The sequence below is a fragment of the Microcaecilia unicolor genome, chromosome 1 (genome assembly GCF_901765095.1).
Source record: "Microcaecilia unicolor chromosome 1, aMicUni1.1, whole genome shotgun sequence".
NCBI lineage: Eukaryota > Metazoa > Chordata > Amphibia > Gymnophiona > Siphonopidae > Microcaecilia > Microcaecilia unicolor.
Window position 1 is genome coordinate 10916429 of NC_044031.1, and position 18604 is coordinate 10935032.

The 18604-nt window shown below is 50.2% G+C and overlaps 1 protein-coding gene across 1 annotated transcript; it reads right to left on the minus strand.

The window, feature by feature from the left end:
* Nucleotides 1–3831: 3831 nt before the first annotated feature.
* Nucleotides 3832–17421, minus strand: LOC115460743 (zinc finger protein 132-like). Its single transcript, XM_030190497.1, has 3 exons — nucleotides 16832–17421; nucleotides 3920–4014; nucleotides 3832–3850 (listed from the first exon to the last, which is right to left on the minus strand). Exons 1-3 carry the CDS (start codon nucleotides 17003–17005, stop codon nucleotides 3832–3834), a joined length of 288 nt encoding a protein of 95 aa, XP_030046357.1. The 5' UTR covers nucleotides 17006–17421.
* Between the last annotated feature and the right edge of the window lie 1183 nt (nucleotides 17422–18604).

The following is an 18604-nucleotide window of genomic DNA, read 5'->3' on the forward strand; positions in this document are numbered from 1 at the left end:
CAACGGCTCAAAAGATCTGACTGCAACTGTTGCATATGCGCCCTGGCCCACGGAACTACATCTATGGCTGCCACCATCATACCCAGAACTTGAAGGTAAGCACGGGCCATCGGCATTCGCTCCGCAAGAAATCAACAAATCTGATCCTGCAGCTTGAGAATCCGAAGGGGCGGTAAAAATCCCCTGCCCTTTACCGTATCGAATAGAACCCCCAGATATTCCAGAGACTGCGACGGACTGAGATGACTCTTGGACAGATTCACCACCCAACCGAGGGACTCCAAAAAATGCATCGCTCGGCTGTAACTATTTCGCTCTCCATCTTGGACTTGACCCGAATCAACAATCGTCGAGATAAGGGTGCACCAAAATGCCCTGCCTCCGCAATGCCGCCGCCACCACTACCATAATCTTGGAAAAGGTGCGGGGAGCTGTCGCAAGACCGAAAGGCAGCGCACAAAATTGAAAATGCTTGCCTAAGACGGAAAAACGAAGAATGGTAGGCCTTCCTCCCAAAGGAGTCTAAGGTTCTAGAGTCCTTTCCCGGGGGCGCCGAAGCATGCTCCCTCAGCTCTGGGTCCCCATGGATCCGGTACTGGGACTCGATCTTCTTGGGAATGTGGGGATTACTTAAAGGCTTGGTCCAGTTCGCCAGCAATGTCTTTTTGAGGACATGATGCATGGGTACTGTGGACGCTTCCTTAGGTGGAGAAGGATAGTCCAGGAGCTCAAACATTTCAGCCCTGGGCTCGTCCTCCACAACCACCGGGAAGGGGATGGCCGTAGACATCTCCCGGACAAAGGCCGCAAAAGACAGACTCTCGGGAGGAGAAAGCTGCCTTTCAGGGCAGGGAGTGGGATCAGAAGGCAGGCCATCAGACTCCTCGTCAGAGAAATATCTGATGTCCTCCTCCTCCGCCCACGAGGCCTCACCATCAGTATCAGACACAAGTTCATGAACCTGTGTCTGAAGCCGTGCCCGGCTCGACTCCGTGGAAACACGGCCATGGTGTGAGCGTCGAGAGGTAGACTCCCTCGCCCGCACCGGCGAAGCTCCCTCCGCCGACGTCGTCGGGGAGCCTTCTTGGGAGGCGACCGCAGTCGGCCCCGCAAGCGGCACTGATGTCGGAGACCTCACCCTGGGCAAGGGGCCAGCCGGCGCATCACTCGACGGTACCGGTGGCGCAAGCACCCCCCGGTACCGGAGGGGAAGGGCGCAACAGCTCTCCCAGGATCTCTGGGAGAACGGCCCGGAGACTCTCGTGCAGGAAGCTGTGGAAAAAGACATGGAAGCCGATGCAGGTGTCGAAGTCAGAGTCTGTTCCGGGCGTGGAGGCTGTTCCGGGCTGTCCAAGGTGGAGCGCATCGACACCTCCTGAACAGAGGGTGAGCGGTCCTCCCAGTGCCGATGCCTACTGGATGCCGACTCCCTCGGCGACCCGGAGCTCTCGGTACCGACGCGGGAAGGAGACCGGTGTAGATGCCGCTTTGACTTTTTCAAACGAAGCATGTCACCGGAGCTTCCCGGTACCGACGAGGAGGACGTAGAATCCAGCCGTCGCTTCCTCGGGGCCGAGGCCGAAGAAGGTCGGTCTCGGGGGGGGGCTGTACCGCAGAAGCCCTCAGGGTAGGGGGAGACCCACCTGAAGGCTCACCGCCACCAGCAGGGGAATGGACAGCCCTCACCTGCACTCCAGTCGAAGCACCACCGTCTGACGACATCAGCACTAGTGGAGGTCCCGGTACCACCGACGCCGACGCAGCCTTCCGATGTCTCAGCCCCGACGATGCAGAGGGTCGATGCCTCGATGCAATCGATACAGTCGCGGCCGAGGGCGGAGGTCTTGACGCACTCGATACTCCCGGTGCCGATGAAGAGCCCGAGAACAAAACATTCCACTGGGCCAATCTCGCTACCTGAGTCCTTTTCTGTAAAAGGGCGCAAAGACTACAGGCCTGCGGGCGGTGCCCAGCCCCCAGACACTGAAGACACGACGCGTGCCTATCAGTGAGCGAGATTACCCGGGCGCACTGGGTGCACTTCTTGAAGCCGCTGGGAGACTTCGATGACATGGGCGGAAAAATCACGCCGGCGAAATCAAATTTGTAATTGCGGTAAGGCACCAAAAAGAGGGGGAGAAAAAACTCGACCCGAGGCCTCAAAAGGGCCTACCCCGAAAACGAAAGAAAACTTAACGGGGCCAAAAACTGGAAATACGGGAAGGGGAAAAAGACCGAAAGGCCCTTCTCCGAAATCCCTTTTTTTTTTTTTTTTTTAAATCGAAAGTCAAAAAACGCACGAGGGTCAACTTAAGGGGCGCGAACGGCGCAAACACGACCGTACCGAGCGCGGACAAAAGAAGACTGACAAACACGAGCCGATTCGGGCGGGAAGACGGCCGCGCATGCGCGGTGCGCATGGGCGCCCGAGGACTAGCAAAGGCCTTTGCTAGTGAAGTTTCCGATTGGAGGGGCTGCCGTGGACGTCACCCATCAGTGAGAACAAGCAGCCTGCTTGTCCTCGGAGAATGCTACCTCACCTTGCGTACTGTGTTCAATTCCGGTCACCGTATCTCAAAAAAGATATAGTGGAATTAGAAAAGGTTCAAACAAGAGCGGCCAAAATGATAAAGGGGATGGAATTCCTTTCATATGAGGAAAGGCTAAAGAGGTTTGGGCTCTTCAGCTTAGAAAAGAGACAGATAAGGGGGGATACGATTAAGGTCCTTAAAATCCTGAATGGTGTAGAATGGGTAAAAGTGAATCAATTTTTCACTCTTTCAAACGTACAAAGACTAGGGGACACTCAATGAAGTTTCATGGAAATACTTTTAAAATAAATAGGAGGAAATATTTTTTCATTGAAAGAATAGTTAAGCTCTGGAACTCACAGCCAGGGGATGTGGTAACGGTGGTTAGCATATCTGGGTTTAAAAAAAGGTTTGGACAAGTTCCTGACGGAAAAGTCTATAGTCTGTTATTAAGATGTTATGTTCTTCACTGAATAGGTAATTAAACTCTGGAACTGATTGCCAGAAAACACGGTAAAAGCAGTTAGCGTAGCCCCTCCCTAGATTGAGCATAAGATCAAACATAAGAACAGCCATACTGGGTCGGACCAATGATCCATCTAGCCCAGTATCCTTCTTCCAGCAGTGGCCAATCCAGGTCACAAGTACCTGGCAGAAACCCAAATCTCACTTCCGCAAGGACGGGCCTTGGCAGAGAGAAGGTCCCAGCCAGCAGCAGACAGGATGTGCCAGGACACTGTACGAAGAAAGGAACGTTTGAGGTAAATGCGCTGGGGTTGGGGGAGGAGTGTCAGTGACGGAAAATGCCAGAGCGGGAGAGGGGGTAAGAGAGAGGGAGTTCCAGACCTGAGGACAGAGAGATTTGTGGAGGAAGTATTCACCACCCCCCCCCCCCCCCCCCCACTGCTCTGGGCCCTCAGGCACTGCCCAGTTGCCCGATACGTCAATCTGCCCCTGATGCTATGCTGTGAGAACATCGTATGGTTTCTGTACCCTTTTTTACAATTATGTTTTTATTTTTTACAATTAATTTGTATGTTTTTACTATATAATTTATATTGTCTGTACTAATAGTTTTAATGCTTTATTTGTATGTAAAGCGTTGGGTCCTTCAATAAACTTTGCTTCCTTCAGCCTAAGACCTCGCCTCTGAGGTCCATCCATGGTTCACTAGACTTCTTCTGTTGTGTTGTTTGGTTTCTGTTGCTGATTCCCTCTTTCTTTCTTGCTTGCATTGTATATGGAATGGGTCATCTCGTCATCATTCATTATCAGTCACCCAGGCTTCTTGCACTGAGCCTCACCCACTGCCAATGTGCCTGAGAAGAGAATTTAAGAATAACGGGAAACTCTTACCTAGAGACATCAGGATCTCATAGTTGTCCTTCATCACCTCCCTCCAAAGCTCCTTCTGCTCCTCATCTAAATACTCCCACTCCTCCTGGGAGAAAGAGACAAAGACGTTCTCAAATGTCACCTGCATCTGAAACACAAACCAGAAACACAGTCAGGGACACGGGGAGGTACTCAGAATGAATTTGAAATCAGCTCCTGCCTTTGTTTTGGGGGTGGTAACTGTGCAGATTTTTAAACAATTCAGCTTTAGAGCATAAGCTTAAGAGCATAAGAATAGCCATACTGAGACAGACCAGTGGTCCATCTAGCCCAATATTCTATTTCCAATAGTGGCCAAGCCAGGTCACAAGTACCCAGCAGAAACCCAAATAGTAGCAACATTCCATTCTACCAATTCCAGGGTAAGCAGTGGCTTCCCCATGTCTATCTCAATAGCACACTGTGGACTTTTCCTCCAGGAACTTGTCTAAACCTTTTTTTAAATCCAGATACACTAACTGTTGTTACCACATCCTCTGGAAATGAGTTCCAGAGCTTAACTATTCGTTGAGTGAAACAATACTTCCTCCTATTTGTTTTAAGGGAAAATTAGGTTCACACCTTGATAATTTTCTTTCCTTTAGTCACAGCAGATGAATCCATTAACTGATGGGTTGTATCCGCCTACCAGCAGGTGGAGATATGGAACACTGAAAGCACATGGTGTTCCTGGATGCCCAACTCCCTCTGCCTTCAGTATATGAAATCTCCAAAGCAGAGTGAATAAGAAAGGCAAAATAACATAAACTTTCCTCAAGAGAACAAACACCCCTGAACCAGAGCAATAACCAAAGGAGGGACGTTATCAACCTCCTGCAATAAAAACAGCATGTAGTAACTCTGACAGCTTGTCTTCAAGTACTCCTGATGAGGCACAATGTCTGTATGCAATATATGTACAAAAACTAAAGCCAGTCAGGGAGGGATCATGGATTCATCTGCTGTGACTAAAGGAAAGAAAATTATCAAGGTACGAACCTAACTTTCCCTTCCTTGTCATCAACAGCAGATGAATCCATTAACTGATGGGATGTACCAAAGCATTCCCTAAGTAAGGTGGGAACAGGCAACTCCACGAGCAAGCCCTTGCGCTCCAAAATACGCATCCTGCCGCACTGCCACATCCAGCCTGTAATGCCTACAAAAGAGAGCTGAGAAGCCCAGGTAGCCACATGACAGATCTCTTGAAGAGAAAAGACACCCGTTTCAGTCCACGAAGAGGACATTGCCCTCGTAGAGTGCGCTTTAAACGCTTCAGGCAGCAATCGCCCTGAAAGCAGATAAGCAGAAAAAATGAGTTCCTTAAGCCAGCGGGCTATAGTGGCCTTAGACGCTGGAAACCCCCGTCGGGGACCTGCCAACAGAACAAATAAATGATCATAATTCCTAAACTCATCTGACATCTGCAGATACTGCCACAGAGCCCTGCGGACATCCAAAAGGCGCAATTGCCCACAGAAGTCCGGAAACTCCTCCTTACAAAAGAAAGGAAGAAAAATGTGCTGATTCAGGTGAAAAGCTGAAACCACCTTAGGCAGAAAGGAAGGCACAGTACGAACAGTTACCCCGGATTTCGAGAACTGTAGAAAAGGATCCCGACAGGAAAGAGCCTGAAGCTCAGACACTCTTCTCGCCGACGTCATTGCCACTAAAAGGACTGTCTGAGAGTCACACCCTTTTCAGAAGCCCGTTTAAGAGACTCAAACGGAGATCGCTGGAGCGCCTTCAACATGAGCCACAAGTTCCAAGCCGGACAGGGCGACCGCAAAGGAGGACGGAGACGAAGTGCCCCTCTGAGAAATCAGACAATATCCGGATGAGCAGCAAGGGACAAACCGGAGACTTTCCCCCGGAAGCAGGCCAACGCTGCCACTTGAACTTGAAGGGAATTGTAGGCCAGGCCCTTTTGTAGCCCATCCTGCAAAAAGTCCAGCAAAAGCGAGACTGTTGCCAGAGTCGGCGAGATAGACTTTGGAGTACACCACGCCTCAAAAGTGTGCCAGATTCGAACATAAGTCGCAGAGGTAGACCGTGTGCGAGCCTGCAAGAGCGGGGCAATAACCTTATTAAAATAGCCCTTGTCCCTCAATTGCGCCCTCTCAAGAGCCAGGCCGTAAGACCACAGCGGCAAGGATCACCGGACCCTGAACTAACAAGTTCGGAACCCAAGTCAAAGGAAGAGGTGCGTCCACCAGCATCTGCCGGAGATCTGCGTACCACCACGGACACCTTGGCCAATCCGGGGCGATGAGGATCACCAATCCTCAGTGCAGGCGAACCCAAAGTAGCACTCACCCTACCAAGGGCCAAGGAGGGAACACATACAGGAGGCCCGAGTGCCAAGGTTGAGCCAGGGCATCCAACCCCGCCGATCGAGGATCTCTCCTTCTGCTGAAAAAGCGAGGGACTTTGGCGTTTACGCTTGACGCCATGAGGTCCAAGCCTGGAGTCCCCCATTTGGTACAAATCTGAAGAAAAACTTCTTCTGCCAGTTCTCATTCCGCCGAGTCGATTTGATGTCTGCTGAGGAAATCGGCTTGTACGTTGCTCTGACCGGCTATGTGAGCCGTGGACAGCAGCTCTCAGTGGCGCTCGGCCCAGTCGCAAATCTGAGACGCCTCCACAGCAGGGGCCCTGCACTGAGTGCCGCCCTGACGAAAGATGTAGGCCACTGCTGTTGGCAGAACTCGGACAGGAAGACCCTTCAGCGTCCTGTGGAAGGCCAGAAGAGCCTGAAATATCACTCTCAGTTCCAAGCGATTGATGGACCATCCCGCTTCTGCGGTGGACCACAGACCCTGAGCATAGTGTCCCCGGCAATGAGCTCCCCAGCCCGAAAGGCTAGCATCCGTTATCACCAGACACCAAAAAGGAAGAGCCAGTGGCATCCCCTGCCGCAGCATGCTGTCGGAAAGCCACCAATCCATACTGCACTGGGCCGCAGGAAGCCACTTTAGTCTGCGTTGGTATTCCTGGGAATTCGGAGACCATTGCTGGAGCAGAACAAGCTGCAGCGGCCTCATGTGAGCTCTCACCCAGGGAACCACCTCTATGGTGGCCGTCATTGATCCCAGGAGCTGAACAAAGTCCCAAGCTCGAGGGCGAGGCATCCGCAGGAGCAGGCGTACCTGATACTGAAGATTGAGACGCCTGTTGTCGGGAAGAAAAACGAACCCCAAAGCTGTGTCGAACTGGACTCCCAAATACTTGAGAGACTGAGAGGGGGGTCACGTGACTTTTGGGCATATTTACTACCCAGCCCAGAGTCTGAAGAACTGTAACAACTCTGGCTGTGGCAAGTCGGCTTTCATCTGCCGAATCCGCTCTGATGAGCCAGTCGTCGAGATAAGGGTGAACTCTGATACCCTTTCACCTAAGAAAGGCAGCCACCACTACCACTACCTTGAAAAATGTCCAAGAAGCAGTTGCCAGGCCAAAAGGCAAGGTGCAAAACTGTAAATGTTGGCTCAATACCGTAAACCAGAGAAACCGCTGATGCGGCGGCCAGATAGGAATATGCAAATACGCTTCCTTGAGGTCCAGTGACGTGAGAAACTCTCCTGGCTGTACTGCCACAATGACAGAGCGCAGGATTTCCATGCGGAAGTGTTGCACTCCTAAGCCCTCGTTGACTCTGCGTAAGTCAAGGATAGGTCTGAACCGCCTTTTTGAGGCACCACAAAATAGATGGAGTAGCGACTGCAGCTGCGTTTGGCAGGAGGAACCGGAACCACCGCTCCGAGTTTCAGCAACACCTGCAAGGTCTCGTTTACTGCTGCCTGCTTGGCGGCAGTGCCGCATCGGGACTCCAAAAACGCGTCTCCCACCGGGGCAGCAAATTCTAGTTGGTAACCTTCTCTGATCAGGTCCAGGACCCACTGATCCGAAGTAATCTTGGTCCACTCCTCGAGAAAGAGGAAGAGACGACCCCCTACTGTGGGAACCGACGAGTGGCCGGCGCCCCATCATTATGGAGGACGCCCCTGAACTCCTGGACGTTGCCCGGACGCTGCAGCGCATTTGTCTGAACCAAAGGAGTTCCTCTGCTGGAAACGGGTACGTTGAACAAACCCCGCAGAGCGCCCCGGGTGATACCTGCGAGCTTTGCGAAAACGTGGCCTGGAAGAGGAGGGAAAAGAAGGACTTTTGGAAGAAGGCCTCGGCCTATCCTCAGGCAACCGTTGGGACTTAGAGTCCCCTAGGTCCTTAACAATCTTCTCCAAATCCTCCCCAAATAAAAGAAGGCCCCGAAAGGGTAACCTCACCAGCCTTTGTTTAGAGGCCATGTCAGCCGCCCAATGCCGGAGCCAAAGAAGGCGGCGGGCAGCAACCGCCACCGACATCTGCTTAGCCGAAGCTCTGACCAGATCAAACAGGGTATCAGCCAAAACAAAATAGAGTAGACTACATACGCGGCCGACCTCAGCGAGGGAACCCGCTCCATCGGCGGGCTGCTCAATCACCTGCTGCAACCAGGAAAGGCAGGCCCGGGCTGCATAGGAACTGCAAATAGCCGCCCGTAAGGAAAGGCCCGAGATTTCAAAGGACCGCTTCAGCGCAGATTCAAGCCACCGGTCTTGCATATCTTTCAAAGCGACCCCTCCCTCCACCGGGAGAGTAGTCTTTTTAGTCACAGCTGTGACTAACGCATCCAACTTTAGGCATCCCAAAGAGGGCCAACTGACTTTCACTCAGAGGGTAAAGGTGACACATAGCCCTGGCCATCTTCAAGGGACCATCAGGGTCAGACCATTGAGCTGAAATAAGCTCTTGGACGGAAGCATGGACGGGAAAAGCCCGAGAAGGCTTCTTAGTACTAGCCATCCTAGGATTAACAGAAGAGGCAGCGCACTCGTCAGGATCTTCAATACAAAGGGCCTGTAAGGCATCAGAAACAAGAGCTGGCAGCTCGTCGCGGTGGAAAATCCGAACTGCTTTAGGGTCATCCAACTCCTGTGGCAAGCAGCCACCCTCATCTGGATCATCAGTCCGTGAGGGCCTGCCAGACCCCTCAGACTCCCCGAAACTAGACCACGGGGAAGAACAGGGTGAAGAGTCCCCCTCAGATGGGGTATTCACTCGTCTACGCTTAGCATCAGCCAAAAGCTCAGGGGAAGAAATAAAGTCTCCAGCAGATGCTGGGTTATCAAGAACTGGAGGCAACCCAGTACGCAAGGAATTGTCAGGAGCCTCAGGCAGTGCTCTTTTTAACATAAAGGCCTTATGCATCAGCTCCTCTAGAAAACTCGAAACGAGGCGTCCCCCTGCACTCAGACTCCTCCGAAACCGCGAGGATCGAGTAACGTGGCGCCTCCAGCACAGCATCTAGGCAGCATGTGCTGCAAAGCCCCGCTGCTAATCTGCGTTTCCCACAGTGGGAGCAGCGCTTAACCCCTTCAGCAGCCATCAAATACAGAAAACAAAATGGTGCCTTCGCACCAAAACTTACCCCGCACAGAGCGCTGTCAGTGGGAACCTCCCCGGAGGAGCTGGGCACCACTCTCAACTCAGGAATCAAACAAGCTTCGGTCAAGCTGCACCGTACCAGGAGCTCTGGAGAAAGTCTCAGAAATCGCCACACGGTGAAAGTGAGCCTCTCTCTTTTTTTTTTTAACTGTGAGGAAAGTTAGAGGCAGGCAGCCACAGAGGAACTCCGGGAGGAGAGGGAATGGGGTAAGGCAGGGACAGGGAAAACCAAGTATGCCTTTAAAGTGGGCACCAGCAGCCACAACACCCCCCGCTCTACTGGCAAAGCACAGGAGCCACCCCAGGCAGAAATCCAGGAGCTGAGAAAGCGACGTCCACACCTGCTGGGAGATAGAGATATACTGAAGGCAGAGGGAGTTGGGCGTCCAGGAACACCATGTGCTTTCAGTGTATCTGCTGATAGGCGGATACAACCCATCAGTTAATGGATTCATCTGCTGTTGATGACAAGGAAAAGTATTTCCATGTAATTTCATTGAGTGTTCCCTAGTCTATGTGAGGCAGTGGACAAAGAAATGATATTAAAAGCTTTGAACTCTATTTCAACTTTTCACCCTGCAAGTAAAGTGAAGGAATGCCAGATGGTTCAGATTATTTAGAAATTTAGCTCTGCTGGGCTAAAGGTTAGAAAGGTCAGGGAGAAATTGAACACTCTCTGTCCCTTTTTAGGGTTAAGGCTAGTTCACAGGTATTAGTTACCACATCTGTATACCATTATGAACAAGGCATGAGCCAGACGTACTGTAGTTTAAAAGTAGGCTGAAGCTGTTTAAATAATTCTAGATATTCTTGATATGTAGATTTTGTTATAAGGAATTCTGATTTCTGTTTATTTAGAATATGTCTTATAAGGATGCTTATTTTAGAATATGTTGCATTCTGGTAGTTAATATGTAGAATGTCTGTTTAACTCTCTGCCGTACTTTCTAAGTAAGACTGCAGTGAAAAGGTCAGCATCTGGTTTGGGTTATCTGCAGTTCTGGCTGGTTTAATGTATGGAGCTGGTGGGTGAAAAAGGTCAGGAAAAGTCTTGATTAATTATAGGTAAATGTAAGAATATCCCTTAGCCCCTAAGTGAACCCAGTTTAAGCTATAGCTGAGAAATTAATCATAATGAAAATGCAAGAGTTCTGGTGCCATATTGTCTAGTTTGAGAGGCCCCAGGTCGTAGGTCAGTTTGAGAAATATTAAACCTATGTAACTGATATTTTTAAAGTAATGTATAGAGATGATTGGTTGAGGCAAGGTAACCAATCTATTCTTTACCATCTGGAGAGAAAGAGGGGCTAGGGAGATAGAACTGTATATAAGTGGGAGCAGAAGCAGCTTACGTCAGAAGGAACAGACAGAAGAAAGAGAGCTGAAGGAAGACAGACAGCAGAAGAAGAGAAGCAGCTGAGACAGAAGCCATAACATCCAGAGAGCTGAGGAAGAGAAGAGAGCTAGAACTGATGTCCTACTTTGCTTGCTGGCAAATAAAGAAGATTTCTCTCTCATTCTGGTGTGTGCTGTTTGACTCCTGAAGTACCACAGATTCTGCTAACAATAGGGGTAATTCATGCATCAATTCCTGCAACATATGTACCTTTTGAAAGAGTAAAAAAAAAATCGATTCTACACCACTTAGGATTTTGTATACCTCAATCATATCTCCCCTCAGCTGTCTCTTTTACTACTACTACTACTTATCATTTCTATTGCGCTACTAAACGTACGCAGTACACTTGAACATGAAGAGACAGTCCCTGCTCGTCAGAGTTTACAATCTAATTATGACAGACAAACAGGACAAACAAGAGATAAGGGAATATTAAAGTCCCAGGCACATTCGAACGTTGGAGGTGAGAATTATTATATAGGATATCTAAATCTGCACTACCCAAGCTGCAAAGGCCTCAAATACAAATCAACCTACGCATCCAGCTTTTTCTACATAAGCACACAACTGTGGAACACATTACCAAAAGCCTTGAAAATGACGCACGACCACCTAAACTTCCGGAAATCACTAAAAACTAACCTATTCAAAAAGGCATACCCTGCCGCTCCAACCTAAATGCCTGACCTCTGTGACACAATAAAACTAAAGTAAGTAATGGACATAACTCTTCCGTTGTATGATTCCCTAATTGTGGCTATACCACACGATCTTTATCCTACCGCACCACCACTTTGTATTTGTTCTCACCGGAGCCGGCAAACGCCTCTCCGATACTATGTAAGCCACATTGAGCCTACAATATGTGGGAAAATGTGGGATACAAATGTAATAAATAAATATGCAAGGAGCTCAACGTAGTTGAAGAGTTGTCTGGCTTTAAAGTAAATTATAAGTCGGAAATAATGGGGATAACGATATCCAATCCAGAATTCGAGGAAACGCTACACAATTTCTCCTTTAAAATGGCGAAGAACAGTTTTCAATATCTGGGCATACAGCTTCCCCGGGATCTTGCACAAATATATGGGCTAAATTATGTTCCACTGTTTAAAGAGCTTCGGAAAGGTATGAGCAGGTGGAAAAGTGGATGGCTATCACGGTGGGGCAGAATAGCAGTGGTTAAAATGAATATAGTACCTAGGATGCTGTTCCTCTTCCAAACCCTCCCGGTGGGTATTCCCGCAGGTGAAATAAACAGAATGCAATCATATATATCAAAGTTCACATGGGGGGGGGGGGGGGGGGAACAGGCTAGGATATCGAAAAAGATTATGTGGGGAGGGGTGGAACAGGGAGGGAGAGGATTACCGAACATTACTTGATATTTTCAGGCAGCGCAATTAAAACAGGTAGCCGAATGGAGTAAAGGGAAGGAATCACAAGTGGTGGTCTTAGAACAAAATTTTGAATTACAATGTAACTTAGAAGGGGGCTTGTGGGCGTCCAGACCAATGTACAATCCCAAACGTAGGACAGAGAATCCTTTTGTAGCTCACTTAGAAAGATTGTGAAATGCAAACTTAGGAGAGGTCGAGGGACATCTACATTAGCACATATCACACAGGAATCTGAATTCCCAGCGGGGAAAGGGTTAGAAGGTAAAGTTTGCCTATTTGCGGATGATACTACTACTACTACTTCTTAACATTTCTAAAGCGCTACTAGGGTTACGCAGCGCTCTACAGTTTAAGAAAGAAGGACAGTCCCTGCTCAAAGGAGCTTACAATCTAAAGAACGAAATGTCAAGTTGGGGCAGTCTAGATTTCCTGAATAGAGGTATAATGGTTAGGTGCCGAATGCGACATTGAAGAGGAGTGCCTTGAGCAAGGATTTGAAGATGGGCAGGGAGGGGGCTTGGCGTATGGGCTCAGGAAGTTTATTCCAAGCATAGGGTGAGGCGAGGCGCAAAGGGCGGAGCCTCGGGTTGGCGGTGGTGGAGAAGGGTACTGAGAGTAGGGATTTGACCTGTGAGCGCAGGTTTCGGGTAGGAATGTAAGGGGAGATGAGGGTAGAGAGGTAATGAGGGGCTGCAGATCGAGTGCATTTGTAGGTAAGTAGGAGAAGCTTGAACTGTACCTGATCGGAAGCCAGTGAAGTGACTTGAGGAGAGGGGTGATATGGGCATATCGGTCCTGACGGAAGATAAGAAAATGCAGCAGACTTCTGAATGGATTGAAGGGGGGATAGATGGCTAAGTGGGAGGCCAGTGACGAGTAGGTTGCAGTAGTCAAGGCGAGAGGTAATGAGAGAGTGGACGAGTGTTCGGGTGGTGTGCTCAGAGAGGAAAGGGCGAATTTTGCTGATGTTATACAGAAAGAAGCGACAGGTCTTGGCTATCTGTTGATATGTGCAGAGAAGGAGAGGGAGGAGTCGAAGATAACTCTGAGGTTGCGGGCAGATGAGACGGGGTCGATGAGGGTGTTATCAACTGAGATAGAGAGTGGAGGGAGAGGAGAAGTGGGTTTGGGTGGAAAGATAATAAGCTCAGTCTTGGTCATGTTCAGTTTCAGGTGGCGGTTGGACATCCAGGCAGCAATATCAGATAAGCAGGCCGATATTTTGGCCTGGGCTTCTGCAGTGATGTCTGATGTGGAGAGATAAAGCTGGGTGTCGTCAGCATAAAGATGATATTGGAAACTATGAGATGAGATCAGCGAGCCCAAGGAAGAGGTGTAGATTGAGAAAAGAAGGGGTCCAAGGACAGATCCCTGAGGAACTCCAACAGAGAGCGGGATGGGGGTGGAGGAAGATCCATGAGAATGTACTCTGAAGGTACGGTGGAGAGAGATAAGAGGAGAACCAGGAGAGAACAGAGCCCTGGAACCCAAATGAGGACAGTGTGGCAAGAAGTAGGTTGTGATTGGCAGTGTCAAAAGCAAATCACATATAACTGGTGCAGCCTGGCTGGATTGAAAAAGTAACCTAATACAAAAATAGCAAAAAATTCCAGCCAATATTCATGTGTTGGTGCGATGTTTAGTGGGTAAAAAGGAGAAAAAGCCCTCAGAAACCTTTGGTGAAATACCAGCGGTTTAGTGCGAGGTTATGCAAGGTTTTTTATAGTATAACTCACGCAACAGTTCTATCATAGGGCAGAAAAAACTCCAATTTACACGGACCTGTACTTAAGTCTCAAAAATTTTTCAATATTCTTCTCAGACCGTTATGTGAGTCTAAGGGTTTTGATACACAATGCAAGCAACTTTTAAAGCAGTCTTTTTTTGTGCAAAATTTTCAATATTCTTCCCAGATCATTACACTGGTCTAAGGGTTTTAACACACAATGCAAGCAACTATAGAGCAGTCTTTCTGTGTGCGAAAGGAAAATGCACTTAGCTTGTGGTTTGAAATAGCACTCTTCTAAGACCATTCGACGGGGACCACCGTTTCACCCGGAAAAACCTGGCTTCATCAGGAACAAAGTGCTTTGACAATGTTGAATCACAAATTTATGCTGGAGACGTTAGTGTCAAAAGCGGCGGATAGGTTGAGGAGGATGAGGATGGAGTAGTGACCTTTGGATTTGGCAAGGAACAGATCATTACAGACTTTAGATAGTGCCGTTTCTGTCGAGTGTAGAGGGCGAAAGCCGGATTGAAGCGGATCGAGGATGGCATGAGAGGAGAGAAAATCAAGGCAACGGCTGTGAACGGTGCGTTCAAGTATCTTGGAGAGGAAGGGTAGGAGGGAAATGGGGCGGTAATTGGAGGGACAGGTAGGGTCTAGTGAAGGTATTTTGAGGAGTGGTGTGACTACAGCATGCTTGAAGGTGTCAGGGACAGTTACAGTGAAGAGAGAGAGAGGTTGAGGATATGACAGATGGGGGGGGGGGGTGACAGTAGGAGAGATGGTGTTAAGTAAGTTGGTGGGGATGGGGTCTGAAGAACAGGTGGTGCATTTCGAGGAGGAGAGAAGATGGGCAGTTTCCTCTTCGGTGATATCAGGAAAAGAGGAGAAGGAGGCCAACCGGGCGAGGAGTATGGGAGAAAAGATAACCTCCATGGCACAGGGCCGCGACTGAAGCAGAGTCTTCAGGGTAAAGCCAAGGTTCAGTTAGGGCAAGCAGATGGCGAGTACGAGAGATAAAGAGGTGATGGATGTAAGAAAGTTTGTTACAGACAGAGCGGGCATTCCACAGAGTGCAAGAGAAAGGCAGTGAAGGAGGGGGGAGGAAAGGAACAGAAATTAGATTGAATATATCACGGTGTGACCTGCACAAATAGGATGACAGCTAATGTGGAGGACCAGGATTGGGATTAATGTCCCCAGCGGAGAGCAGGAGAAGGAGCAAGAGAGTACGGAGAAGAGTAGGAGAGGTACGACGACAGCGACGAAGGAGATGGATGAATGGAAGGAAGGAAATGTTGAAGGGTGAGAGCTGAGAAAAAGGGCTAAAGCAGGGAATGGATTGAGCAGTGCCAGGCTCATTTCTTCTGTGTGTGTGTGGCATTGCCTGGCACTGCATCCCCTGCTGCCCACCTCCTGCTCAGCAGAAACCGCAAGAGCCATTCTCCACACCTCCAGCTCCAGAAAGGAAGGGGAGAGAGAGAGAGAGGGAATATAAAGAGATGTCAGGATGCAGAAAGTGAGAGTCTGGTAAAGCAGGAGGAGCAGCTGTTGAATGAGGGGAGGAGAATGAGGAAGAAGAGCCTGAGGGGCTACAGCAGGGAATAAAGAACCCCTGGAATGGATTGAGCAGTGTCAGGCTCATTTCTTCTTGTGTGTGTGTGGCATTGCCTGGCACTGCATCCCCTGCTGCCCACCTCCTGCCAGTGAGGGAGGAGAATCAGGAAGAAGAGCAGCAGCTGCTTTGTGAGGGGAGGAGAATCAGGAAGAAGAGTCTGAGGGGCTACAGGAGGGAATGGATTGAGCAGTGCCAGGCTCATTTCTTCTTCTGAGTGTGTGGCATTGCCTGGCACTGAATCCCCTGCTGCCCACCTCCTGCTCAGCACAAACCCCAAGAGCCATTCTCCTGCCCTTCTCCACACCTCCAGCTCCAGAAGGGAAGGGGAGAGGGAGAGAGGAAGGAGAATGTAAAGAGATGTCAGGAAGCAGAAAGTGACAGAGGGAGAGGGAGAATGTAAAGCAGAAAGTGAGAGTCTGGTAAAGCAGGAGGAGAATGAGGAAGAAGAACCTGAGGGGCTACAACAGGGAATAAAGAGCCCCAGGAATGGATTGAGCAGTGCCAGACTCATTTCTTCTGTGTGTGTGTGGCATTGCCTGGCACTGCATCCCCTGCTGCCCACCTCCTGCCAGTGAGGGGAGGAGAATGAGGAAGAAGAGCCTGAGGGGCTACAGCAGGGAATGGATTGAGCAGTGCCAGGCTCATTTCTTCTTGTGTGTGTGTGGCATTGCCTGGCACTGCATCCCCTGCTGCCCACCTCCTGCCAGTGAGGGGAGGAGAATGAGGAAGAAGAGCCTGAGGGGCTACAGCAGGGAATGGATTGAGCAGTGCCAGGCTCATTTCTTCTTGTGTGTGTGTGGCATTGCCTGGCACTGCATCCCCTGCTGCCCACCTCCTGCCAGTGAGGGGGAGAATGAGGAAGAAGAGCCTGAGGGGCTACAGCAGGGAATGGATTGAGCAGTGCCAGGCTCATTTCTTCTTGTGTGTGTGTGGCATTGCCTGGCACTGCATCCCCTGCTGCCCACCTCCTGCCAATGAGAGGAGAATCAGGAAGAAGAGCAGCAGCTGCTGTGTGAGGGGAGGAGAATGAGGAAGAAGAGCCTGAGGGGCTACAGCAGGGAATGGATTGAGCAGTGCCAGGCTCATTTCTTCTTGTGTGTGGCACTGCATCCCCTGCTGCCCACCTCCTGCCAGTGAAGGGAGGAGAATGAGGAAGAAGAACCTGAGGGGCTACAACAGAGAATAAAGAGCCCCAGAAATGGATTGAGCAGTGCCAGGCTCATTTCTTCTTGTGTGTGTGTGGCATTGCCTGGCACTGCATCCCCTGCTGCCCACCTCCTGCCAGTCTCCTACCTGCTCCATCCTCTTGCCCTTCTCCACACCTCCACCTCCAGTCCAGCTCCCTCCTTGCAGCCACTCCAGGGACAGGTCTGGATTATGCTGCACTGCTGGTGGGTCAATGAAGTGCTGGGAAAGAAAGAGAAGAGGGAAGTGAAACTCCGCCCCTTCACTCCACCCCAGGAACATTCTGACCAATCCCTAGGTAGGTGGTAGGTGAGGCTCAGTTTGAAAGGGGCGGGATCTTGTTGCTTTTCCCTCCCTATTGTTTTGCGTGAACTAAATTGACGCCAAGCTCCGCCCACTGGCTTCAGCTCTTTCCAGCCTCCTTGTCTCATGTCATAGAGTCACTAACTGGCACATTGCAGACAGCCCATGAGAGCAGAGAGAGGAAGCACCGACTGAGACAAAAACAGGTGCTGCCACCTCTGGCCGGATGTTTCTGCAGCTTTCAGTTCTGAGTGGTGGTGGGCTTAAATGCTACAAAATCTGAACACAAAATACATAAACCCACACATAGCAATAAGGAAAGAATCCTGAATATATAAACAAGTCAATAATAAAGCACAATGAAAGGGAGGGGGGAGAGTAAGTACCAGGCAAGGAGTTCTACCATTTAGTACCTTGGTATGAAAAAGTAGCTGAATATATAGATAAACAAAATCTATGCAATAAGGTAAACCAAATTGTAAACACCAATGAAATAGCATAGGTATAATGTGCTTCAAAGGTACAACACAATGAACAGAACATGAGCCCTCCAGGGACAGGGAAAGACCCAGAGTACCTGAATGCAACATAGTAAATGACGGCAGATAAAGACCTGAACAGTCCATCCAGTCTGCCCAACAAGATAAACTCATTTTACATGGTATGTGATCAGTGGCGATTCTTGTTCGGCTGCCACCCGGCAGTGGCGTACCAAGGGGGGGGTGCATGCCGCTGGGGGGGTGCCACGCGCCGGTCAGCTTCGTTCGTTTCCATGCTCCCTCTGCCACGGAACAGGTTACTTCCTGTTCCGGGGCAGAGGGAGCATGGAAACAAACGAAGCTGAGCGGCGCGCGGCACCCCCCCCCCCACCAGCGGCGTGCACCCGGGGGGGTTCTTTCACCGGGAGGGAGTTGCGCTGCACCGGGAGGGGGTGGGCGCTGCACCCGGGGGGTGGGGCGCATCGGTGATCCGCCCCGGGTGTCAGCCCCCCTAGAAACGCCACGGCCACCCGGGGCAGATCGCCACTGCGCAAACCCCCAACGGGTGCAGCGGTGTCCCCCCCTGTTGCATTCTTACCTGCTGGCAGCATCCGCGCGGCTGTCGGATCCACTGGTTCCCTGCTCCCTCTGCCCTAGAACAGGAAGCAACCTGTTTCAAGGCAGAGGGAGCACGGAACCAGCGGAGCCGACAGCCACACAGCTAGGATTACCATATGGCTCCAGAAAAAGGAGGACAGATTGAGCCAAGGGTGCTAGTGGGTGAACAAACCAAAATATCCATCCAGCAAAAAGGGATAGTCAGAAACAAGACCTGGTGGTTTGACCCAGGAGAATCCCCCACAGTGGGTGCTGAAGATGTCGCATCTAACTTCGGAGTCCTCACAGCCTCCTCCATGGTGTTGTCAAAGTGGTGGAGCAACCTGGTCTGAGGGGTCAAAGATGTCCCTCCCAAAAGCTGGGACTCTCCCTTTGTCCAACGCCGAGCTGGGATCTTATCCTCATTTCCTGCGGGCTACGGAAGCACAAATGAATCCAACTTCTGTTGACCAAGAGGAGTAGAGGTTTCTACTAGCTCATC